This window comes from Neovison vison, chromosome X (assembly GCF_020171115.1).
Source record: "Neovison vison isolate M4711 chromosome X, ASM_NN_V1, whole genome shotgun sequence".
In the NCBI taxonomy this organism is placed as follows: domain Eukaryota; kingdom Metazoa; phylum Chordata; class Mammalia; order Carnivora; family Mustelidae; genus Neogale; species Neogale vison.
The window spans coordinates 29,119,339-29,145,743 of record NC_058105.1 but is presented as its reverse complement, the minus strand read 5'-3'; the positions used below and the strand labels follow the sequence as shown (position 1 = coordinate 29,145,743).

The window sequence follows — 26,405 nt, the reverse complement described above, 5'->3', positions numbered from 1 at the left end:
CATGGTAAGACTTCAAAAGACTCAGGAACTGGGTTAAAAAAGCTTCTTGATTCCTGGCTTGGTAAGGTCCTTGATGTGCCTCTTACAATGAGAGTCTATCGCTCAGAAGTCATATTGAAAGAAAAGGAAGATCAGGTGCCATTACTGAAATAAAAGTACTTAACCTTTTATTCTTCCCTCAATGTACATCTAGTTTCACATTAACTTTCTAGAAACTATTTGACTATTGAATATTTGAATGAAAGAAATTCGAATGAAACAGTGTTTATACTTGCACTTGATTTTTCTAAAATATGACATTTAAGAATGGATACTCACCTTGAGAACACCTGGGGATTGTACTCACCCTTTACCAATACCCTCCTCCATACTCCTATAGCAATACCACCAAACCACCACAAAAATTAAAAAGAGAAATTTTTAAAATAACAAAACTGACAGATGTGAATTCACTAAAATTATTAGGAAGATTTAAAGTTCTATGGTTTCACAACTTTCTTAAAATGCTTGAATTTTAAAGATCTTCTCTAGAAACTTTTTTTAAATAAAAGTTTTATTGGAGAAAAATAGAACCACCACGTACACAGGGAAAAGAGCACAAAAATTTAACTGATACAGAACAACTGAAAGTCACAATTACCCAATGTTTGCAATTACTTTTCAATGTCTTAAACAGCTCCCCTCAACTTGTTTTTAAAATTCTTGCCAATTTTTCAGTTGAAACAGCATCAAGTTTTCAAAAAATTAAGAGCCTCAGGGAAGGGACCAGCTTTCAAGATAACAAAAGTGACACCAACAGTCTCCTCCTAATAGGGACCAATTCTACCTAAAAATGCCTTAAGAGTAACTATTGAGTCTTGTGGAATAGTCTATATATCTCAGAGACCATCAGGGATGAATTAGGACATGGACATAAATGGTCCAGTGTAGAGAGAGGACAAACAGAATAGCTGCATTTCCTTGTCAGATGAGTTCATGCAAGGAAACCAGGGAGAAGCTGAGAAAATAGAGGCAATGGCTGCTCAAAAAGAATTAGGAAGGCATTCTAAATACCACATACTGTTAACAGTGTGCAAGTTGATGCAATTAGAGAGAAACGGGCAACTTTTTTTTATAACAGCTGGTCACAAATCTTGAGAATTCAAGAAAACAATCAATAGTAGACACAAGAGCCAAGTCTCCTCAGTCGACGGTTAGGACCTAGGTATTCTTCCAGATGCCTCCAGTCAAGAGAACATACTGCTGCCAAAAGCATCAAAGCAATTCTGATTTTTAAAAAATCCAAACAAAATTTTCTGCTTCTCCTCCAAGATCAGTTCCCTTCAAGGAAAAACAAGGAAGCAAAAAAACAAAACAAAACAACCCAACCACCAAACCCACAAAAACAAACCAACCAACACCCCACGGATGCTAAAGAGAAGCCTTTTTACTCACATTACAAATTTGAGTAACAATACTTTTGCTATTTTCTATGTATGAACAATCCTAGGACATTCCCCTGAAAAGCAGATGTCCAGTGACTATGAGAACTCTTCAAGAAATTTTGAAAGGAGCAAGATCAGCATAATACAGATTTTGAAATTCCCAACTAGGGGGTATATGGTGAAAATAAAGGAAGACCTTTACATCTATGTCTTGAGGAAGTTAGAAGGATGAAAGGTTTATTTAGCAAAACAGAGAGTTGGGGTGCTTCCCAAAAAAACTTTGGTAGAGAAAACAGGAATGCTAAATCCTAGGAAGCCTGTAACAATCTAATAATTGGTCCAAGTTGAAGATAAAACTGTCCAAACAACATTAAAGTCTAAAGGAAATTGAAAACTAGTTGATGAATTTTTGCTCTTATTAAAATTTACAAAACACATGGGTTTTGGTCTCTTTTGCAATATTCATATTGTTTTCATTTTTTGTATCAAGAATTGGGTTTTTCTCTCCTACCATGTTCTTCTAGTACAGCTGATCAGCAATTTTCTATTTCAGCTATTTTTATAAGTACCTGTTAATCAGAACAGTAAACAGGGCTAAGCCATATACACACATCCCATGGTCACAAACAGAACATCTTAGGATGTGCATATACAAGAGATTATGTAAGCAACTGTCCCTCTACTTGAAAACTTGTTTCCAAATAAGTTTTTTTTTTAAAACATCCCTTTCAGTGTAACAGAACATTACTTAGTAAAATATCAATAGCTATGACAACTTATTTTTCTTTTCAAGGGAAATCACAAAACAGGTGAACAACCAAGTCCAGGGTGGTTTTTCTATTTGATAAATACATCCAGAACTCTGTACAGTAAATAAAGTTTGCATGCAGTTTAAGTATCTTTAAATGACATTTTAAGCAAATAAACCCTTTGCTTCATAATTAATGGTGTATAAGAACCCCCCCTCCTTTTTTAATAGCCATTGGACCTCTTCCCCAGTTCCAAAGAGGAATCATGAAGACCAGGTACTTTCTTAAGAATTTTCTGCACATCATACTAAATAACATGCAAAGAGTTCAACAACATTCTTCTTAAAGGTTAAGTATTAACTCTTTAAATGGGCATGTTAACCACTGAAAAAGTCGACTCAACTATTTCCATTACACTGCTTCATTTGGTCATTGGTAGTATAAAAGAAGTCAAACAATATAGGATCAACAGGTTAGTTTATCCACTGGCTACTGTGTATGACACCAAATATTTGGAGGCCAAGGTTTTATGCGATATAATTGTACTGGTTTGGATTTTCTTTATCTCTTTCCATGTAATCCCGATCAATTAAGGATTCTATTCTCTTCTTAAGATCAGCAGGCTGTAAGAGAAGGCAAATTTTCAGTGTAAACCTTATAAATAGGCTCAAGCTATGTACCTATACCCCATTAAAAAAAAAGAAGTTTGGGCTCACTGATTTAATGTATTTAATCTCCCTATTTTTTTAAAGAGAAAAATTATAATGAAAATAAAACCAGATTAAGAAATGTTTTTATACTATACATATACTGTCACATCTTGTCATATCATTACACAATACTTTGTTACTTTCTATCTTAAAGAGGTTTTTTGAGGGGTGCCTGGGTGGCTCAGTGGGTTAAAGCCTCTGTCTTGGGCTCAGGTCATGACCAGGGTCCTGGGATCGAGCCCTGCATCGGGCTCTCTGCTCAGCGGGGAGCCTGCTCCCCCGTCTCTCTCTGCCGGTCTCTCTGCCTACTTGTGATCACTGTCTGTCAAATAAATAAACAAAATCAAAAAAAATCTTTAAAAAAAGAGGTCTTTTGAGAACCAGCTCTTCTTCTCTGCACAAATACAAAAGACTAACTTAATCATAACTTCACACAAGGAATACATCATAGTTTGGAAAAACAGAATTGCTATTTAGTTTTGCCAACAGAGTTTGAGAAGATAAGTAGGCCCTAAATTTGGGCAAAAGCTAGTTCGCAAAGTCAGGATGCATTTTTATAAATTAAGATAAAAACTGTACTATAGAAAACACTATTTACAAGAATGCTACAACAAACGGTCTGATAAGTGAATTACCTCACAGTTTAGGTCTCGGTATTTCAGGTTTAATTGTATTTGTTTTACTTTTACCTACTATAACAGTGTGGATTTCTGAATCCTACTTGTGGTTGAAAACTTCTAACTTGTTCTCATGATTGCATTCTTAGCTCTTAGAAGACAAAATTTCACTGTCTTTTACATGTAGCCTATAAAAAGAATATAATATTGCTGACAGAGCTTTCATAGTGTAAAATGCCACTTGATTCGAGAAGAGTAAAGAGCAAAAGTAGTTTGAGGGCGGTCAAAATCCAAAATTTATTTATATATTTATTTATTTAATTTTTAAAAGATCTTAAGTAGGCAGAGAGGCAGGCAGAGAGAGAAAGGAGGAAGCAGACTCCCTGCTGAGCAGAAAGCCCAATGCGGGACTCGATCCCAGGACCCTGGGATCATAACCCGAGCCAAAGACAGAGGCCTTAACCCACTGAGCCACCCAGGTGCCCCTAAAAACCAGTATATATTATACTGATCCTTTAATTGCCTCAGTGACCTCTTTGGCTGAAGGTGAAAGGGTTTAAGGCAGAACATAATGCTAAGAGTGTGGTAATGAGAAGGCAGGATTAGGTTTGGAGAAGACAGAAAGCCTGCCTTATTAGCATTAATAGCTAACAAGCACTTACTATGCCAGGCCCAGTGCTAAGCTTTGTACACAGATCGTATCTCATTTAAGCCTCACAATAAACCTATGAGGTAAGTACTATTATCATCCTCATTTCGCAAAACACGGTGAAGTGATTTACCTAAGCTCAAAGCTCCTGAGAACCTAAAGAGCCAAGAGTCTATCCAAACTCTACAAAGTACTTATCATCACAAAAGTTTGGGAAACTTCTTAAGAAAAATTTGGAAAACGGACCAATAAAACACCACACTGTCTAAACCTCTTTATTATTGGACATTTATACTGGAGCACATCCATTTAAATGACCAATTTCAGGTTGCCAGAACAATTGCTAAACTTTTCAAAAAGATGCCTGATGACTAATTATCTGTAGAGTTTTTAATGAACACTTACATAAGCTAACTAGACAGAAGATTAAAGTAACCAAATCCATCAAAATATCAAGGTATTTCAAAAAGAAAAAAAGTAACAAAATCACAAAGCTCAAAGGAAATACTGTGAATGAACCTGAAAATTACACACTCATTTAGCAGCTAAACTTTCAGATATAAGAGCCCTTATAGTGTTCCCCTTTGTCACAGTTACCCACATATGCTAACAAAGGGGTCTTTTGGGGAGGGGGTGTCACATATGAGCATGAGAAATGAGTTTTGTCCCTCCAAATGGTCTTGAGGCTTTAATCTATGTTTTTAAAAAGATTTGTGTCTGAAAACATAATGTGTTCTCTTTCACATATTACAAGCTTAATTCAAAAACAAAGAAGAACCTACCTTTACTGGAAATTTCAGCTGGTTGTACACTTCCGAAACAAGAAGATTGTGGCTAAGTGTCTTTCTCATCTTCATAATTCGAACAATTGCAGCATCAATTTGATACTGTCTGTCTTGAAATACTCTTTCTGTAGTGCTTGCTTGTTCCTCAACCTAACAAAAAAGTTTTTAAACTTAGCAACTATACCTAAAGTGAAACTTGCTTACACAAAACTGTACATTTTAGGGACATGACACCCTATTAATGACTTAAATATACTGATTTATTTTTAAAAACCTTATAAATACAGATGATGACAGAAAAAAACCTACAACAACTCCTTTCTGTCCTAATTATATTGTCCTGTACCAATGAAGTAATGCCAATATTAGTTAACAGAAAAATACCACTTAAAGTTGCCTTTTTAGAAGTAAGAGATGGCTGATGTAGCATTTACCATTTTCTTTTACTTTGTCCTCAAAATCTTCTAAATGTGTCACAAGGGGTTACTGACCAGATTTCTGTAGGACATTAGCTTATCTGCAAAACAGACTGACTCCGATCTGTGACTTAAAGAATGGTACTAGCTAAGCGAACTAGAGTCAAACTTTTTAAAAATTAATTTTTATTTTATAATACATAAACCAGAAATGTGGTGTTAGTGATTACTTTTGTTCAATACTAACAGAAATTTAGGTGTTTATGAGATAGTTTATCAATTTTAATGCTAAAACAAAAATGTCCATCTTTAGCACCTAAGTTAAAAGAATAGTTTGGGCTTTTTATAGCCAATTTCTTTCTGATATGGCATAAATATTTTAAAAGAATACGGTACTCTTCTAAGAGAGTATCACACCTTTGATGTGAATGTGAATAAGACAGGAAAACTTCTCTAAGATACTGACTTCAATCCCACATTAAAACTTTTCCTCATGTACTATATTAAACCTTGGAATTGAAACCAAATGGTTTCAGGAAATGCTGCAGATGTTTGTTTCTGTAATAAAAGTCTCTTATAAATTCAAATGGCAAAAAACCCCAGAAACTTCACTGTTAATCAAAGAAATACTAACTAAATCATTCAGAGATTTTACTCAGCAAGTTGGCAAAGATTTAAAAAAGAAAATGTCTTTACTGCTGGTAAGGGCACCATTAAGACAGGCATTCTCACTGCTAGATGGGAGTATAAATTGGTCCAGTATTTCTGGAACACAATACGACATCATTTTTAAGACTCTTACAATGCTCATACTTTTTAACCCCAAAGAAGTACTTCCATGAATTCATTATAAAGTCTCAGAGAGATTAAGATTTAGGTACAAAGATGTTTCTTGCAGTTTTATTGACAAGACTAAGAAATTATTAATTTAATTGCTCAACAGGCATTGGTTGAATAAATTATAATGGCCATGTAAAAGAACACTGTGTGGCCATCTGCCATTTTATGAAGATATTTAGTGGCGCGGAAACTCTGAAGATTTAACGTTAAGCAAAAAAAAAAAAAAAAAAAAACAGAATATAAATCCTGAGTGAACTTCCCCCCAAAAAACTTCAAGATCAAGTACTGAAATATATTGAGCTAGATACAGTCACAGAAAATGTTAGTTGGTGGCTGTAGTACAGGTGTAAAATCCTCTATATAAATATTTATTATGAACACGTCTAATTCCAGGACATCAGAACAAGGAGAATGCAAAAGAGATACCGTTTCTTTCATCTGGATTTGATTGATCTTTATCCTGAAAAGTTTGTGCTTGAAATCATCATTACAAATGAACTTGTCACCATCTTCAATATCTTTGCCCTTTGGATTTTTTGCCAGAACTCTAGCTTTGCCACAGGCCAATGACTGCAGTGTTCTCCTTAATTCTCCATCCTCTGAAGAAACAGTGGATTTGTTATTTGTTACTAGTTCACCAACACAAACCACTACATTCACTCCAATCTACTACCCCATCCCTCTATTAAAATGGTTTCCTTTTTCTCCCCAAGGTCATCAGTGACTTCCTCTTTGTCCTAACCAATGCCTTTCTTCCTGTGGTCCTCTAAAGGCTTTAAATGATTCCGTGTGGATAACTACCAAATCTTCAGAAATAATATCTCACTTCCTTCTAATCGCACATTCAAAAGACACCTCCAAGCATGCCCGGGTGGCTCAGTCCATTAAGCGTCTGCCTTTGGCTCAGGTCATGATCCCAGGGTCCTGGGACTGAGTCCTGCATTGGGCTCCTTGCTCAGTGGGGAGCCTGCTTTGACTTCTACCTGCCACTCCTCCTGCTTGTGCTCTGACAAACAAAATCTTTTTAAAAAAATCTTAAAAAAGGGGCGCCTGGGTGGCTCAGTGGGTTAAGCCGCTGCTTTTGGCTCAGGTCATGATCTCAGGGTCCTGGGATCGAGTCCCGCATCGGGCTCTCTGCTCAGCAGGGAGCCTGCTTCCTCCTCTCTCTCTCTGCCTGCCTCTCTGCCTACTTGTGATCTCTGTCTGTCAAATAAATAAATAAAATCTTTAAAAAAAAATCTTAAAAAAGATACCTCTACGTGGCTGTTTTACTCCAATATGTCCAAAGTTTAATTCATAATCTTCCCCCAAAAACTGCGTCCTCTTTCCACTTGTTAGCCCGAAACTACCAATCCACTCCGGTGTGCAACCCTGGTGTCATCTTGAACTATTCCTTCCCTTTCATCCTTCACGGACCTGGCAGTTACTCCCTTAGAGATAAATGTCTCCTCTCCTTTCTCACTGGCCTCATTCTAAACTAAGCCCCTTATCACTTTATGTCTGAACTACCCCCACGAGTTTCTGGACTGGCATCTCTTCAACCCACAAGCTGCTGGAATCTATTGATTCCAGGTAAATTGTCCAAACAAGTCACTTCTATTATGTCTCATACTTGAGACCCTATAGAGCAGGTTTCATCTGCTAGATCTGCAAGGCTTTCCACGATTAGGCTCTATTCATCTTACCTATCTAGCTTTGTAGCTCACTATCTGATGCTGTAGTTAAATACTTCGTGACTCCTGCCCACACGGTGCTCATTCCTAGTGCTAAGCCTTTTCTCCCACTACCTCCCCTGGCAGCTTATGCCATCTCCCTAACTAAAACTTGAAAGCCCACCTCAAATATCACCTCCTTCATGAAGGATTTCCCAATTATACCAGCCCACAGACATCTCCTGCTTCACTGAAATCCTAACACCACAGATTGGTAACTTACTGGTTGTGAAATTATTACAAATGTCATTTCCCCCTTTCCCCGTGAGTGCTGAGGAGAGGGATTATTCCTCTGTATCCCCCCAGAGCCCTTAACCTAGTGGAATGCACACAGTAGACACTGAATAATGCTTGCTAATTGACTGTTCAACACAAACCTATTCCAGTAGCCTGCTTGATTTCTTCTAAACTGAACTCTTCTCCCTCATTAAACATTAGCAGCACCAGGGTTTGGAAAAGAGAGACCTGGAGTTCTTTTTTACCCTGTTGGAGAAACAGCAGTATTTAGCCATCATTTTTTTTAACATACATGAAAATTAATCAAATATCTAATCTTTAACAGGAAAAACATTTTTCAATTAGTAGACTCAGAAACATGGATTAACATTATCCAGAAAAGCCAGTATGTTCAGTGTAGGGTTTAGGTGTGATCCTACCTTAAACAGGAAGGACTGGGTGACCTTTTTATAGGTCTTTTTTTAAGCCTTATAATTAAAACAGAACAACAAAGTAATGAAAATTAATAACTCAGCCTTACGTGTCATTACAGATTATTTTTCACAAGCAGCAAGAAATCACTATTTCAAATGCATTTTCAACTTGTTGGATTCAAATTAGTCATGAAAAGCTGCAGGGATTTTTTGAAATTAGATATGGGAACTGTTCTCCTTTACACCCACTCTATTCTCTAGCTCCCAGCAACAAGAAGTTTCTTGTTAAGAAGCAGCAATGAGAATTCTGCATCCACAGGTAGGGAAAGGATGGTAGGAAAAGGGTGACTGGTTTTAGGTTTTATAGCAGGGCCAATTCAACCACGAAGAAGATCACATTCTTATGATACACACAGAGCTATGAAAAGCAGTAACTCTGTCAGGTATTTAGGATAAACTTTAAAACAGCTTAAACCTTCAAGTGAAGAGGAATGACCTCTTGGTGAGCACAGCACAACATACACAGGAGTTGAATCACTATGTTGTACACGTGAAACTAATGTAACATTGTATGTCAACTTTAATAAAAAAAATTTTCAAGGAAAAAAAAGGAGGACCTCAACATCAAAGACAAAGATGAAAACTAGCCTTGGGGAACATCTACTTACCTCTTTAAATTCTGCCTTTAGTACACAGTGCCCTAGGGTTGACTGCCATTGAAGTTTCCGGCCACTATGTTTGCCTAGGTAAAATGTCTTGAAAATCTCCTGAAGTTTCACCATCTGCAATAAATAAAATACAGCTTCATTTAAGCTCTGTATCCAGTATCACTTTTCGCCATTCTTTATATTTACCTCATGTGTAACAGTTTCTACAAGTTTTTAGTATCAGGTTTTATACCCAGTAGCTCCACTGATCACTCTGATATAAGGTAATGGTCTCCCAACTACCAAATCTAATGGCATTATCCAGTTTTTATACTCTTTGATCTCTGCAACATTTAAACATCCAACTTTTGAAACATTCCCCTCCAATGGCTTTTGTGCCTCCAAACCATACTGGTTTCTTTATCTCACTATTGCTTCTTCACTGGTTTCCTTCAAAGGTTCCTCTTCCTACCATATGCAAAATGTGAACCTTTTCCAAAGTTCTGTCTCAGCCCTTTTCTTCCTATTTCTACATTCTTCCTCTTAATGAGGGAGCTCTCTAACCCCCTGGCTTCCATGATCATCTCCATGAAAGAGTCTCAATACCTATCTCTAGCCTTAACCCCCTTTCTAAGCTTCAGTCCTGAGTTTAAGACAGTTCCCTAAAACTTAGAACGGATTTACCCACTCACTCAGCAATCCAACCCCCAGGTGATAAATGAGCAAAATTTCTGAGCGCTAGGCAGACCTGGAGAACTAAAAGAAGAGTCAGAGAAATTGGCCCTGAACCCAGAAACTTAACATCATTAACTATGCTCTAATGATATAAGTACGAGAGTCATATGAAAAGAAAAGCAAAATATTAAAACAGTTGGCATTTGGTACTGGTGTGCTTACTGACACGGACTTTTAGAAAGTATTTATTTTTCAAAGACAAGCAAAACAGAAGCTTTATGTATTTCTATGCTTATAACTCAAGTCCTGAACAGCAACTCTTACCTCTGGTGGTAAATGGACTTCCATAGGCACATATGTTGGCCAATAACCCATTGTCAGGATATTCACAGTTAATTCAATATTCCCAGGTACATTCTGGTTCTGCATATACTACAATAAGATCAACACATACATTGAGATCTTAAGAATAAAAGTGCGTACATTTCATGTCATACTAAATGACCCATTCAAGAAGTTCCCCATTACAAAATTACATGCAAACACTGAGCATCTTTAAAATAAAATGCAACTGGGGTGCCTGGGTGGCTCAGCGGGTTAAGCCTCTGCCTCTGGCTCAGGTTGTGATTTCAGGGTCCTGGGATCGAGCCCCACATTGGGCTCTCTGCTCAGCAGGGAGCCTGCTTCCCCCCTCTCTTTGCCTGCCTCTCTGCCTACTTATGATCTCTGTCAAATAAATAAATAAAATCTTAAAAAAATAAGAGGCAACTGTCATAAAAGGACTATAAATGAAACCTTTATCAAATATACTAGCTAATATTTTATTACAATGGCACACAAGGATCACATGACCTTGTTAGAGGCATTATTGACTTAATTTCTCACTTTAGGCTGGGCTGTTATAGGTAGAATCTCATTCTCCTTTTTTTTAAGATTTTACTTATTTGAGAGAAAGTGGAAGAGAGAGAGAAGAGAGAGGAGGGTCAGAGGGAGAAGGAGGCTCCCCGCTAAGCAGGGAGCCTGAAGCGGGACTCAATCCTGGAACTCTGGTACCATGACCTGAGCCCAAGGCAGTTGCTTAACCAACTGAGCCACCCAGGCACGCCTCATTCTCCATTCTTTTCCCCCACCACCCGTAGTCCCCACCTTTGGAGACCTCTATGTGACTTGAAACACCTTGTAGCAAACCCCCATTCCTCACCCCACCAGCCAACCCAAGTCTCCGGTTTTTCACTTGCTCCACTGCATGTTTGCAGGGGGTGACCTGAAGAGGGGAAGAAAGAAGAAGGGGAAAGGGCAAAGCAGATAAACCCTACTCTGTCACTACTATAGGACCATGTTCTTGGTCTTGTGTGGTCCACTCTCAGCTCCTACCATAGCAATATAGTGGTAAAGAAGTCATTCCTAAAACCCTGAGAGGAAAATCTGTGATCACTATTACCTATGCTTTTAAGTATTTCAAAACCACCTTCTACCAAAATCAGCAATACTACAGATCTAGCTTTTCATTCTCAATGTCCCCAAAGGCCTTATACATTCTATTACCTCTCCTCCTTCCCTACTGACAGCTTTAAACATACCCATCACCAAAAGTGACTAGATGCTAGCAAAAGCCCTGTTCTCATGATCTAGCTATAGTTTTTCTTGTCCTGACTTCAGTCAACACATTTTGTTTTTTGTTACTGTGGGTAGACATACTGGGAATAAGTTCTGAAGTAGGTCAAATCATTTTTTTAAGATTTTTATTTATTTATTTGACAGAGAACACAGGTAGACAGAGAGGCAGGCAGAGAGAGAGGAGGAAGCAGGCTCCCTGCTGAGCAGAGAGCCTGATGTGGGACTCGATCCCAGGACCCTGAGATCACGACCCGAGCCGAAGGCAGAGGCTTTAACCCACTGAGCCACCCAGGTGCCCCAGGTCAAATCATTTTGTTGATGATTTTTTTCACTCTAATGTGAATATCCTCTAAGCTGCTATAACGTATTTACAAATACAGGTTTCTATTTATCCTCTTCAGTGCAAATCACAACACGAAGATAACTATAGTTAAGTTTGAGAAATTAAGAGTTTAACTCACTTTTACCTGTTTGAACTGAATCATGATGTCTTTAGAAAGCTCCATGTCTTTAAACATTCCTTCAAGTTTGCTGGTGAAAGCAGCTCCACATTCTATTAAAAATATTTATACATTTATAATATTTTAAAGTGGTAAAAAGAAAGAATTTAATATTGAAAATGAGAAATATAAAACTTACTTTAGCATAAAATATTATCACAAAAATGAAATTTACATTTTCATCATATGAACAATGATTAATCAAAGAGGCAAATAAAGAGCAAAAATTAAGCCAACATTTGCCCTCAGAAATCAAAGAAAAGGAACAGAAAGATGACAATCATACCATGTTTAAGTTTGGACAGCATCGATTTTTCAGCATCTACAGATGCACTCTTCCCAACTAGCAGGCGCTTGGCTAAATCTTTCTTATAGAAGGCCTCGAAAACATCCTTACCTACGTTAAATAATAAAATACAACTCATAGAGTCCAATAAAAAGTTCTGATAGAATCTTTAAAAAAAAAAACTTAAAAAAAAAGTTCTGACAAAAATTGCTCTAATGTGCTTAATAAATCACACCATTACTCCAAGTTATTTAAATTTATACATTTGGTCCAAGTTCATTATGCAACAGACATTAGAGGTAGATACTATGCTGGTTATTTCAAAAGTTCTTTGCTGTAAAGAATTAAGACTGCATTAACTTTTCTTTAAAAAAAAAAAAAACTTTAGTCAGATGGTGGCTTTAGCATCAACAGAAATTAAAACAAGTAGCAAAAATCAACGCTCTTAATAAATAGAATAAGTAGTAGCATAAGGCAATTAAGCAATATTCCTCAAGTAACCTAATGAATTAAATGCAACAAAAATAATATAATTTTCAATATCTAACTCCCAAATAAATCGTCCCTCCTGACTGACTATACTTGATAGTTTCTCTGCTGAGTGTTCTGTTTAAAAAGAAAAATTTTTAAAAACACTTACCATAGATAAATCTAAATATGATCATAATTTTATCCAACATTTTTTCAAGTTCTTCATCTGTAGCTTCTTTGTTGCCTGCACGAAGCTTTGAATCTACATACTTAGCTAAAATGGGGGGAAAGTTCATTGTTTAGTGATCATATTTAGGGATCATGAGTATCTGTAAGGTACCAGACACTATAAATACCTGAATAGGAGTGGGATACACTGAGTTTTCAATGTTCCAGAGGTATACATGCATTTTTTAAAGTCTCTAAAGTCAAGGACAGCAAGTGACTTATTCACTGCCACAGAGCTAATAAATACCAGAGCCTGAACTCAAACCCAAGTCTCCTGGATCCCATAATGTACTTTCCACTTCCACTATCTTAATGCATATTAAAATGGGGTAGCGGTATCTTGGGAGGGGGGATAGTGTATACAGAACCATGCTGGAGTCATCAAAGCCCCTGAAGATGTTCAGGAGGTCCAAGATGGCAGCACAGGAAGAGCCTGAACTCACCTCCTCCCATGAACACACTCCCAGCTAAGCTACATGGGATATTTCCTTTTTTTTTTTAAGATTTTTTATTTATTAGACAGACAGAGTTCACAAGTAGGCAGAGAGGCAGGCAGAGAGAGAGAAAAAGCAGGAAACAGAAACCCCGCTGAGCGGAAAGCCGGATGTGAGGCTTGATCCCAGGACCCTGGGACCATGACCTGAGCCTAAGGCAGAGGCTTTAACCTACTGAGCCACCCAGGCGCCCCAGGACATTTCCTTTTGAAAAACATCTGAAAACTAGATGAACTGTTCTCCACAACAAAGGATAAGAAGATCACATCAAGACAGGTAGGAGAGGCAGAGACCACACAGGTATAGCAACACACAACAGGGAAAGATTTCACCAGACAGGTGCTTCTCTTGGAGGAATAAGGGGTTGGTGTCTTACTTCAGGCACCCTGGCCCCAGTGATCTGCACCACAGAAAGGAGCACCTGAAACATCTGACTTAAAAAACCAACAGAACTGATTTCCGGGGATCCCAAAGTGCTTTGAAATGGAGAGTCCACTCTTAGGGGACCCTCTTATTGCCTGGCTCACCCCAAGACCCAGTGAAAAAACAGCAGTTTGAAAAGGACCTACACTATGTGTGAAAGATATATTTGCTGACCTGAGGGCGTATCAGCTGGCGAGGCAGGATACAGCTAATATGCTCCCTAGAGATCAAGGTGCTGGCAGATACCACCACTGCACTTTCCACATAGCCTGCTAGCTGAATTCAACAATACACTGAAAGGATCATACACCATGATCAAGTGGGATTTATTTAGGGGATGAAAGGATGGTTCAATATTCACAGATCAGTCAACATGATATACCACATTAACCAAATTAAAGATAAAGATCGTATGATCATCAACAGACATAGAAAAAGCATTTGATAAAATTCAACATTCATTTAGGATAAAAAAATCTCAACAAAGTGGGTATAGCACGAACATACTTCGACAAAATAAAGGTCATATATGACATACCCACAGCTAATCTCATACTCAACAGAAAAGCTGAAAGCTTTTCCTCTAAGTTCAGGAATGAGACAAAAATACCCACTATCTCCACTCTTACTCAACATCGTATTGAAGTCTCATCACAGCAATTAGGAAAGGAAAAGAAATAAAGGCGCCTGGGTGGCTCAGTGGGTTAAGCCGCTGCCTTCGGCTCAGGTCATGATCTCAGGGTCCTGGGATCGAGGCCCGCATCGGGCTCTCTGCTCAGCAGGAAGCCTGCTTCCTCCTCTCTCTCTGCCTGCCTCTCTGCCTGCTTGTGATCTCTCTCTGTCAAAAAAAAAAAAAAAGGCATACAAAGTGGAAAGGAAGAAGTAAAACTGTCACTATTTGCACATGACATGACACTAGAAGAAAACCCTAAAGACCGAGGAGCTATTAGAATAAATGAATTCAGTAAAGTTGCAGAAAACAAAATATACAAAAGTCTGTTGTGTTTCTATACACTAATAATGAACTATCAGAAAGAGAACTCAAGAAAACAATCCCATTTACAACTGCATCAAAAAGAATAAAATACAAGAGCAGTGGATTAAGCATCTGACTCTTGGTTTCAGCTTAGCTTGGGATCTCAGGGTCGGAAAAAAGGAATCCCACGTCAGGCTCTATGCTCGGCATGGAGTCTGCATTAAGACTCTCTCTCCCTCTCACTCTGCCCCTTTCCACTGCTCTCTCTCAAATAAATAAATCTTTAAAAAATAAATAATAAAATACCTAAAAGTAAATTTTTTAAAAATATTTCATCTGTTTATTTGAGAGAGAGAGCACAAGCAGAGGAGGGGTAGAGGGAGAGAGAGAGAAGCAGACTCCTTGCTGAGTAGGGAGCCTAACACAGGGCTTGATCCTAGGACCCATGAAATCGTGACCTAAGCCAAAGGCAGCCACTTAACTGACTGAGCCACCCAGGTGCCCACCCTAAAAATAAATTTAACCAAGGAGGTGAAAGACCTGTACATGGAAAACTACAAGATACTGATGAAAGAAACTCAAGATAGAAATAGAAATGGAAAAATATATCATTCTCATGGATCAGAGGACTTACTATTGTTAGTATGTCCATACCACCTGAAGTAATCTACAGATTCAATGGAATCCCTATTAAAATTCCAATGGTGTTTTCCACAAAACTATAACAAGTAATTTAAAAGTAGGAATGGAACCACAAAAGATACCAAATAACTAATCTCGAGAAATAATAAAGCCAGAGGTATCATGCTCCAATTTCAAAATATACTACAAAACTGTAGTAATCAGTGCTCACTTTGGCAGCATATATAACAAAAACTGGAAGGATACAGAGATTAGAGTGGCCCCTTGCAAGGATGACATACAAATTCATGAAGCGTTTCATAGTTATCTTTTTAATTTTTTATTTTTTAGAAGATTTTATTTATTTATTTGACAGAGAGAGAGACAGTGAGAGAGGGAACACAAGCAGAGGGAGTGGGAGAGGGAGAAGCAGGCTTCTCGAGCAGGGAACCCGATGTCAGGCTCAATCCCAGGGTTCTGGAATCATGACCTGAGCCGAAGACAGATGCTTAATGACTGAGCCACCCAGGAGCCCCACATTCCATATTTTAAAAAAACAAACAAATTTTAAAAAACCCTATAGTACTAATCAAAACAGTATGGTATTAACACATAAAGAGACATACATATCAATGAATAGAGAACCCAGATATAGACCCATGCTTATATGGTCAATTAATTTATACCAAAGGAGGCAAGAATATACAATGGGAAAAAAGTCAAATCTCTTCAATAAATGGTATTGGGAAACCTGGACAGCCACACACAAAAGAATTAAACTGGATCATGATCTTACACCATACAAAAAAAATTAACTCAAAATGGATTAGAGACTTGAATGTCTTTTTAATGGATGGATGAAGACCTGAAACCATAAAACTCCTAGAAGAGAAAACAGGCTATAGACTCCTGGATATCGGTCTAAGCAGTGTTTTTTTTTTCTGAATCTGACTCCAAATGCAAAAATAAACAGAGGACTTCAAACTAAAAAGCTTCTTCACAGAGAAGGAAACCATCAACAAATGAAAAGGAAACCTTTTTGGGAAAAGATGGAATGAAGATATCTGCAAATCATAGATCCTATAGGGTATAAAGAATCCAAAATAAAGAACCCATACAACTCACTTAACCAAAAAATCCATTAAAAAATTGGCAGAGGATCTGAATGTCTTTTTCCAAAGACATACAGATGGCCAACAAGCACATGAAAAGATGCTCAATATCACTAATCAACAAGGAAATGCAAATCAAAATCATACTGGGATATCAACTCACATCTGTCAGAATAGCTAGTATGGAAAAGACAAAAAATGGTGCTGGTGAAGATGTGGAGAAAAGGGAATCCTTGTGCACTGTTGGTGGGAATGCAAACTGGTGCAGCCACCGTGGAAAACATTACGCAGGTTCCTCAGAAAATTAACAGAGCCACACCATATGACCGAGCAATTCCACTACAAAGATAATGGGAACACTAATTCAAAAACATGCACACCTAGGGGCGCCTGGGTGGCTCAGTGGGTTAAGCCGCTGCCTTCGGCTCAGGTCATGATCTTAGGGTCCTGGGATCGAGTCCCGCATCAGGCTCTCTGCTCAGCAGGGAGCCTGCTTCCTCCTCTCTCTCTGCCTGCCTCTCTGCCTACTTGTGATCTCTCTCTGTCAAATAAATAAATAAAATCTTAAAAAAAAACATGCACACCTCTATGTTCACTACAGCATTACCTACAATATCCAAGGTAGAGAAACAACCTAAGTGTTCATCAATGGATGAATGGATAAAGAAGGGTGTGTGTGGGTGTGTGTGTAACAGAATACTACTCAGCCATGAAAAGAAAGAAATCTTGCCTTCTGCGGTAACATGGATCTTAAGGGTTTTATGCTAAGTGAAATGAAGAAAGAGAAGTAAGACAAATACCACGTGATTTCACTTACATGTGGAATCTAAAAAACAGAACAAAAACAAAATTCAGACCCAAATACAGACAACAGATTGGTGGATGCCAGAGCGAAGGGGGGTTGGGGTGCCAAAATGGATGAAGGTGATAAAGTACAAATTCAGCTATAAAATAAGTCAGTCATGGGGATGTAATATACAGCATAGGGAATACAGTCCACAAACATTGTATTAACTCTGTAAGGGGACAGATGGTAACTAGGCTTATTGCAGTGACCATTTCACAATGCATTCAAACACTGAATCACTATGTTGTACATCTAGAAACTCACGTAATATTGTATGTCAATTACATCTCAAAAAAAAAAAAAAAAAAAGCCACTGAAAGACCTCGCCCATCCTCTGGGGTGTCCATTTCACACTGATGTTAAGCAATCTTTTTTTTTTTTTTTTAAGATTTTCTTTATTTATTTGACAGATTTTCTTTATTTATTTGACAGACAGAGATCACAAGTAGGCAGAGAGGCAGACAGAGAGAGAGGAGGAAGCAGGCTCCCTGCTGAGCAGAGAGCCCGATGCGGGACTCGATCCCAGGACCCTGAGATCATGACCTGAGCCGAAGGCAGCGGCTTAACCCACTGAGCCACCCAGGCGTCCCGATGTTAAGCAATCTTAAACACTACTTCTGGCAAAACACACTAGACTTTCATCACAGGGTACCTCTCTTTCTGAAATTAAAGGGTAGTTTGGTAGGGAAATCTGAGAAACACTGCTGTATACCATAGCCTTATACTACATGGGCCCAAATTATTAAGCTTATTTTTTGTCCTGGACATTTGTCCTTGCAGGCTAGAAACTGTATTTCTTGCTACCCTCTCTTGTAGCATGAAGTGTGGGGTTCTAGAAGTAGAACCCTGCCCCACCTCTAAATTGCTACAGGCTTAGAAAACAGGTATCCAGCTTAGTATAAATAAGAGCAAATAGGGTTCAATGTATTATCTTATAAAGAACATGTTTGACACGTGAACTTGAGATGTTCTTTACGTTGAAGGACTTATTTCTTATATCTAGGTTCTTAGAAACTAACTACCTCTTAAGCAACCCCAAATAAATGTGTTAATAAACTACACACCCTTGTCAAAATTTCAAACTGACTGAAATTTTATGAGTAAAAGAACATTAAATAGCCAGGAAAAAAAAAGACTGGAAAAATACCTATAAGTTCAGCAGGCTTGTTCGGTCTTTTGTTAATGAATGTCTCAAATGCTTCCTTCATGGCATTGATAAATTTTTCATTTTTCAGAAAGCAAATATCAATTATATGGTCAACCTTATCTTTAAAATCCAGCAATTCTTGAACCATGGTTTTATCTTTTTCAGGATTAATTACAATAGTGCTGCCAAATGCCTAAAAAACAAAAATGACCACTTTTTAAAATTGGGATTATCTCTGATGAAAACAATTCCCAAATCATATTTTAAGTAGGTATACATATTTTTAAAATTCAAAATTTTAGACTAAAACTGTTCTGGAAATCTGGAAAAGAAAAATAAAGTCATTAAACATCAAGACTAATAACCATTTGTCTATAATCGCAAAGGAAGGAATGACCTCTACTGGGTATATAGCATTACAATGGGGCATTATTATGAGCCTCCAGGCTTTTGTCCCTACTTTTAAAGAAGTCAGGTTTTATTTTTTTTTTTTAAATGGCAATCTGGCTTCAGTGTAAGACTGAAGAAGGGAAAGAAATTTTGGACCCCAAAAAAGTCCTCTTTTGTCCCCCCACATTCACTGTTCTAAATATTAGAGCTAGAAATCCCATCAGACATCAATAAGATCACTTTTTTTGCGGATCTGTTACACAGCTATCATTCTCACGTTGACTGTCCTCAAAACTCCCATTACTTAAAAAAAAACAACTGGGTCTAACATGTAAGAAGTGTTTGCTGATATGTACTGAGTGTATAGATTATAAGACATAAGAGAAAAAAATGACAGGTTGTTATTACCTTAATATATTCAATCCACTGCTGCAGGAGAACCTGAACCCCACCTCGAACTCTACTGAAGAGTTGATACAGAAGAGATAAATCTTGAATTCGGTTTTCATCAAGGAGGTTATTTAAACCTGAATTTTCAAACATTTTGCCATTAAAAATAGTGAACAAAAACGCCAGGCATTTTAATGAAAATTAAGTTAAATTATTATTGTGATACTGATCTAAACTACTACTAGTTTATGAATTTTAATATAAAGATTTGTTCTCTATTAAATCCAAACAGATAAATCACCTTTTCAAATGAAAACTAAATATAGGAAGCCTTAGTTTATATAAATACAAGAACAATTCTATAATTATTTGTGCCACTGAGCATGGTAGCTCAGATGTATAAACCAATTTGTAAAAACCGATTTACTCAAATACACATTATAAATAACTCACTCGTATGTGCAGTGGCCATACTACATCTGGCACTAATTAGTATATACATCATTGTATTTCAGAGTACTGGATATGGTCTGTAGTATTTCAAAAACCATGCATTAATAAGCCAAGTTTGAACAAGATTCAATGTATCTGATTTTCAGAACGAACTAATAGTATTCTGCATAAAGGTTCTAAAATATACCATTTTATATAAAAGAAAAGATGGCTGGACAGAAAGTAAGGTTTCTGCCTATCTCTGGCACTGTCAAAGTAAAATTCAGGGTTTACCCTTATGATCACTCAGGATTAGAAGTGCTTGGTTTTGTAGGGAGAGGGTGGTTGGGTTATGGACATTAGGGAGGGTATGTGCTATGGTGAGTGCTGTGAAGTGTTTAAACCTGGTAATTCACAGACCTGTACCCCTGGGGCTAATAATATATTATATGTTAATAAAAAATTAAAAAATTAAAAAAATATAGCAAAGAAAAAAAAAGTCCTTGGTTTTATACGAGTACACTTTAGTGTAAGAAGAATTTCTTTTCTCTACCGTGGTCTTACAAATTAAGTCAAGAATTCCCACATTCCCACTTTTGGGGTTTTTTATTGGTGTTAGTGGACCCCTCTCATTTTCAGTTCCTATATCTTTAAGTTAAGCCAAGAACCATCTCCTCAAAGTTTACCATTGATACATGGGAAGAAAGGGTTATGTCCAGTCTCAGAAAAGCAGCCACAAGTATCAAACTTCTTGAAAGGGTAATCCTTAAGAATTTTTTTTTTTTACTTATTTGCTGCTACCATTTTAAAAGTGATCTCTTTACCAACTGGTCAATTACCTTTCTGAAGAATTGCGGTTAAGTGTTCACCTAGAAGTTGTTTTTCTACAGTAGCAATTAATGACTTCCTACAAGGAAAAAAAGGTTTAGAATTACTGACATTTGACTTTGCTGAAAACTTAAAGTCTTTCCGGGGTGGGGGTGGGGGAATAAACAGCTTGATGCTGCTGCACCTTTTTTTAAGGAGAGAGCACAAAGGGATGCCTGGCTGGTTCAGACAGTTAGATGCCTGACTCTCGATCTGGGCTCAGGTCATTTATCTCGGGTTTGTGGAATCAAGCTCCCACATGGCGCTCCACACTCAGAGGGGAGTATATTTTGGATTTGCTTTCTCCCTCTCCCCCAGTTCTCTCTCTAAAATGGATAAGTAAATCCTTAAAAAAAATAAAATAGAGAGATGGGGGCAGGAGAGGGAGAGAAAGAATCCCAAGCAGGCTCCACGCTCAGCGCCTGAGCCTGACTCAGGGTTCCATCTCATCACTCTGACATCATGCATGACCTGAGCCAAAAGCAAGAGCAGGGATGCTTAACCAACTGAGGAACCCAAGCACCCCTCAAATAGCTTGTGTTATGTCAATTTCAATATCCCTATCCTATGTTTAAATGTATTGGTGCTCAGAATTACTTTACTCATACCATAAGAAGGGGGGCGCCTCGGTGGCTCAGTGGGTTAAGCCTCTGCCCTCGGCTCAGGTCATGGTCTCAGGGTCCTGGGATTGAGCCCTGCATTGGGATCTCTGCTCAGCAGAGAGCTGCTTCCCCTCTCTCTCTGCCTGCCTCTCTGCCTACTTGTGATCTCTTTCTCTCTCTCTGTCAAATAAATAAATAAAATATTTTAAAAAAAAATAAGTATTTCCATGGTCTTGCTGTGGCTGGCTTTTTCCAAGTTTCTCTGCTTTTATTAGGAAAGTAGTTATCTATGCTGCTTACAGGAACTCCTTGGTCGGTACCTCCAAACATCTACTGAATTTTAAACAGCCTTTAGATTTCAAAGATCACATCAGGTTCTAATACAATTTTTTTTCATTTTTTACAGAAGTAAGCTCTATCCCCAGCATGGGGCTTGAACTCATGACTCTGAGATCAAGAGTCACATGCTCTACCAACTGAACCAGCCAGGCGCTCCTCTAATAATATTAAATTTAAATATTTTATATTTAAATTTTTAAACACACACACATTAGATTTACTTGATTAAATCTAATTAACTGGGGCAAACAAAATTTGTATAGAGAGAATAATTGTTAAAAAAATTTAAGTACCTTAAGTGATTCAATGACACTGGTTAAAGTCTATTAGGCTAAGCATATAATACTTACTGGGTGGTCTGATCTAAGTAAGTAATAAGTCTGTCTGCTTCTTCTTCTAGACGTTTGTTAACATGATGAAGATATTCAGGAACCTACAAAGACAGTTTTTTTATATTATTGTTTTCCTCCCCATAAATCACTCAGAAAATGTCAAGTCCAAAAGACCCCAGGAGCAGCCCTGTCCAATGTGACAGGGTTGAATCATATATAAACTATAAATAGTTTATGATCCAGAATTATAGCCTCTAAGAAGAGAGAAAAGAAAGGAACACCTAAGTGAGAAAAAAAGCATCACAATGTTGTCAAGATAAATGCCAAGGGCAGCTTATGTTCTAGAATGTAAGGTCTATCATGAGACATAGTGGATTTATTAATCATGATTTTTAAATACCTCTCTTTCCTGCATTAATTTTTGGCCTTCAGCTGCATAGAGCCGGTTAGTTTCTTCCAAAAATCGTTGTTCAAAAGAATCCTGATAAATCTGGGAGGAGGGATGAAAATAAAGGAGTTCATTTATTCAATAAATATTTATTAAATTGCCTCTATATGAATAGCACTATGAATCTGTTTTTTAAACACCAAACTAGGAATAGCAATCAGCTCTGTAATTGAAGTTAACTTACTTGCAAATCAGAGAGCATGCTTAAAAGGCTTCGGAGTAAACTTCTATCAATTGCTTCACCGTTCCTTTCCCTCTCAATCAAGAGAAGAATGCCATCAATTGTCTTATTCTGGACTTTCTGATCACTTATAATATGAGCCCTAAATAACTCCAGTCCCATGTCCCTAAAATAAAAAATATATAGGATCAAAATTAACTGACAACAATACCACTTCTAGAGAGGTCTGCTTAACTTCTCACTGCATGTTAATTAGGGCTTGAGATCTGAAGCAGCAATTGTAAAAAGATAAAATCCACAAATTAAATTTTACACATTATTAGAGTTAAAGCATACAGGAAACTCATTTAGTCTTTAATGAGAACTGAAGCTAAATTCCTGTCTTTCTCCATAACTAAGTTTTGTATTACTTCCTTTGGTGGATTTCTTCCTTGGTCAAATCATGAGACAAAATTAGTTCAAAGACAAAATGGCTTTCACTGTACTGGTAATGAAGGCTTAATTGGTCATTTGTCATCTGGCTTCAGTACTCAAAAATCAGTAAACTCTCTGATAATTGCTGTAGGTAGATGCTAGGCACAAGGTGGGGGAAAGAGCTCATTATACTATTCTATTTTTGTGTTTACATGGAATTTTCCATGGCAATGTTAACAGATAATGAGCAAATTTCTGGTAAGCAACAAAATCCATAGCAATGTTAGCAGATAATGAGCAAACTCTTGATAAGCAACAAAATAATGCACACTCCTAAACAGTCCAGAACAAACTTTAATCCCCTTAGCTAACAAAAAAACTTCTTCATTAAGTTATTATATGCTCAGGGAATGTTAGCTATCACCAGTATTGGACTAGGCAAACATAACTGAGAAGGTTAAACTGCTATAAATATAAGTCTAGAAGCCAAATTTGAGTTTTGGGGAGAATATTCATAGTACCACTTACTCTCTTCCCATTAGTGTAATTAAGATTTGACTATGATTTGTAACAAATTTTTTTGCATTTTTTTCTGGCATCCTTACCAAATGGAGGGTAGCATTGAATTTTGCAGAACGTAAGTTCTATCCAGAAACAGAAAAATGCTCCTGATCATGATCTGCCAACAAAAAAGAAATCGATTTTTATATTTTGTTAAGCTGAAACATTTGCTCTTGATTAAATAATAAAATTGCAGGGTTTACTTTTACATATACTAGACTACTACATACAGATAAAGAAATCTACCTGAGAATATGCCCAAATCATTTTTATTAAACTATTCTATTGTCTTAATCCTTGCTGTAGTTTCTAGAAGAGGGACACTTAAAATGGTCCTAAGACTTCTCTGCAACTTGAGATGTAACTGAAAATAAAAACAGGGAATTAAGGGGACACATATATAATTCTTCCTCAGTAACAGAGCTCATTCAGGATGAAGGTGCCCTAAATTGTACATGTGTGGTTTTGGGTAGGGGGATTTTTAGATTTTTTTTTCAGTTTGCAGAATATAAGGTATTAAAAAAATCCAGATTAAGGAGAAAGGAAAAAGTGGTGATGTGAAGAACTAGGCAGGACCCACCAGGTACCTTCACAGGCAATGGAGTAGGTGGGTAGGACATCCATCACGACTAACAGACAAATACGTAACTTTTTAAAAAATGAGCTACTTTTTGGTTAAGTGTGACAAAAATGATCCTAAGGTACAAGTCAATTTAAGATGGTGGTTTCCCTATAATCTACAGTTTTAAATTAGAAAACTTAAACCAAATTAGTGTTCAATTCAGAAAAAGAGCGGATATTGAGGCACTATCCCCCACCACACTGCAAAGCTTTTAAAACTAACATCCACGTATTTGAAGAAATTTATTTAACTACAATATTTAGCTGAAACATAATACTTTTTCCAGCTTACCATTTGTCTGCAATGGTTTTGCCAGCATCTATCAATTTTCTTTAGAAAAAGAACACTATCCAATGAATCCCTGAGACATGTCAAGGATATTTTTAAGTGCTTAGTACAATTAAAAATAAGAAATGTAAGAGCAGGGGCGCCTGGTGGCTCAGTGGGTTAAAGTCTCTGCTTTCGGCTCAGGTCATGATCCCAGCGTCCTGGGATAGAGCCCCGCATTGGGCTCTCTGCTCAGCAGGGAGCCTGCTTCCCCCCTTCTCTCTCTCTGCCTGCCTCTCTGCCTACTTGGGATCTCTCTCTGTCAAATAAATAAATAAAATCTTTAAAAAAAAAGAAAAAGAAATGTAAGAGCTTATTTGTCTTAAATAGGGAGCATCACACACTAAATAAAAATAGGCACGCCTGGGTGGCTCAGTCAGTTAGGTGCCCGCCTTCAGCCCAGATCATGATCCCAGGGTTCTAGGATCAAGTCACTTATGGGGCTCCTTGCTCAGCGGGGAGCCTGCTTCTCCCTCTGCCTGCTGCTCCCCCTGCTTGTGCTCACTCTCTCCCTCTTGCAAACAGATAAAATCTTAAAAAAAATCTAAATAGCACTTACAGAACAAAATGCTATTCCTTAAACTGTAAAAAAGTTTCAGGTTCCACTAAATACATTTTAAAGTAAGTCTTACACATAAGAGAGCATTATGTTGGTTACGATTTCCCTTAGATTATTTTTCTTTAAATGGAAATTTGTCAGGACAAAAAGGGTAAAGACATAAGGACATCTTATTTGCACTAACATCACAATGCAGACTTGGAACTTAAAGTTGAAAAGTCAACAACTCTTATCTTATTTCTCCAGAACCGTAAGGAACAGTAACAAATCTACAAAACACAGGCAACTGCATTTCAAGTTGGGTTAAATAGTGAGGGATAAGGAAGGAGGAAACATAAAAATATAGTATTTTTGGTTTTTAAAAGGATATTCTCTGAACTGATGAATTTGTGCTTTGATGTGATCTTCACAAATCTGTCTCAGCTGTTTGTACAAGTTTGCAGAAATCTTGTAGGAACAGAGATTTTCTACAGCCTGCAAGATTAAACACATATATGTTTAAGGCGAAAATGGGATTATTGATAATTTACATCAAATTCTTATTATTTTAATATTTTACACTGTTTTATTAAAAAGGGTATTTAACCATTTAAAACACAGTAAAGTAACAAAATATGAATGTGAGTGAACTTTTTCATAACTGATGTACCAAAAAAAAAACCAACTAATACATTTATTATGGCTGTTCAGGTTAAGGATGGACAGAATCAAACCAAGTCCTACCCTGTGGAGACATTCCATTTATAACACAACTACACATCAATGCTATCTTGTTCTTAAAAATGTTAATTGTTTTCATAAGCAGAATTCCATTCTGAATTTAAAAAACAGTTTCACCAATGTTTATCTGATGGATTGGGCGGTCTGACTGCCACTGAGTTAAAACTTGCGCTTTGTTTGGTTTTCTTTGAACAATGGATTCTTGCTAGCAGTATTAGAAATATGATGTAAACACCAAGTATTTTTCTCTAACATTTCAGATTATGAATGTTTAAATATAAAGGTTTGAGAATTTGTACAATTAAGTAAACATTAATTACACCAGAAATTACTATTTTTACTTCATTCTAATAGTTTAACTTGTCTTCTTTTATAACCAGATCCCAAAAGGACAAACTTCAGATTTCTTTTAGTTTCTTGTTATGTGTATCAAAGACTTTCAATTTTAAGACAACACGCATGGTAAAACTCTTTGGATGAACTCTGATACAATCTATAATTCCAACTAGTAATGACTTAAGTTTAACACCAGGATTCCTTCCTCACCACAACAAAAGGCAGAAAATCAATTAAAATTGACTCTAAGGGAGGATCCAAGTTCTGTAGGTTATTGGGAATTTTATAA

The 26,405-nt window shown here is 37.2% G+C and overlaps 1 protein-coding gene and 1 non-coding gene across 5 annotated transcripts in view; one reads left to right on the top strand and one right to left on the bottom strand.

Moving 5' to 3' along the window:
- Positions 1-1,406: 1,406 nt before the first annotated feature.
- The window catches only part of CUL4B (cullin 4B), a 51,048-nt gene continuing 26,049 nt past the window's right edge, over positions 1,407-26,405 (bottom strand). For 2 of the 4 annotated variants that reach the window (XM_044235729.1, XM_044235731.1), the window contains exons 4-21: positions 25,431-25,534; positions 24,466-24,535; positions 23,597-23,670; positions 22,581-22,743; positions 22,349-22,438; positions 21,967-22,049; positions 20,648-20,715; positions 19,395-19,513; positions 18,597-18,789; positions 12,918-13,022; positions 12,278-12,388; positions 11,953-12,044; positions 10,199-10,306; positions 9,221-9,334; positions 8,280-8,385; positions 6,617-6,789; positions 4,932-5,084; positions 1,407-2,796 (exon numbers count right to left, since the gene is read on the bottom strand). In XM_044235729.1, the coding sequence (XP_044091664.1) occupies positions 2,701-2,796; positions 4,932-5,084; positions 6,617-6,789; positions 8,280-8,385; positions 9,221-9,334; positions 10,199-10,306; positions 11,953-12,044; positions 12,278-12,388; positions 12,918-13,022; positions 18,597-18,789; positions 19,395-19,513; positions 20,648-20,715; positions 21,967-22,049; positions 22,349-22,438; positions 22,581-22,743; positions 23,597-23,670; positions 24,466-24,535; positions 25,431-25,534 (2,022 nt within the window). In that variant the 3' untranslated portion in view covers positions 1,407-2,700. The remainder of the gene's footprint in view (positions 2,797-4,931; positions 5,085-6,616; positions 6,790-8,279; positions 8,386-9,220; positions 9,335-10,198; positions 10,307-11,952; positions 12,045-12,277; positions 12,389-12,917; positions 13,023-18,596; positions 18,790-19,394; positions 19,514-20,647; positions 20,716-21,966; positions 22,050-22,348; positions 22,439-22,580; positions 22,744-23,596; positions 23,671-24,465; positions 24,536-25,430; positions 25,535-26,405) is intronic. The other 2 variants (XM_044235730.1, XM_044235732.1) reach the window with 1 other exon arrangement.
- LOC122897837 lies at positions 15,715-15,818 on the top strand. The gene has a single exon (XR_006382669.1). It is a non-coding gene; the product is annotated as a U6 spliceosomal RNA (small nuclear RNA).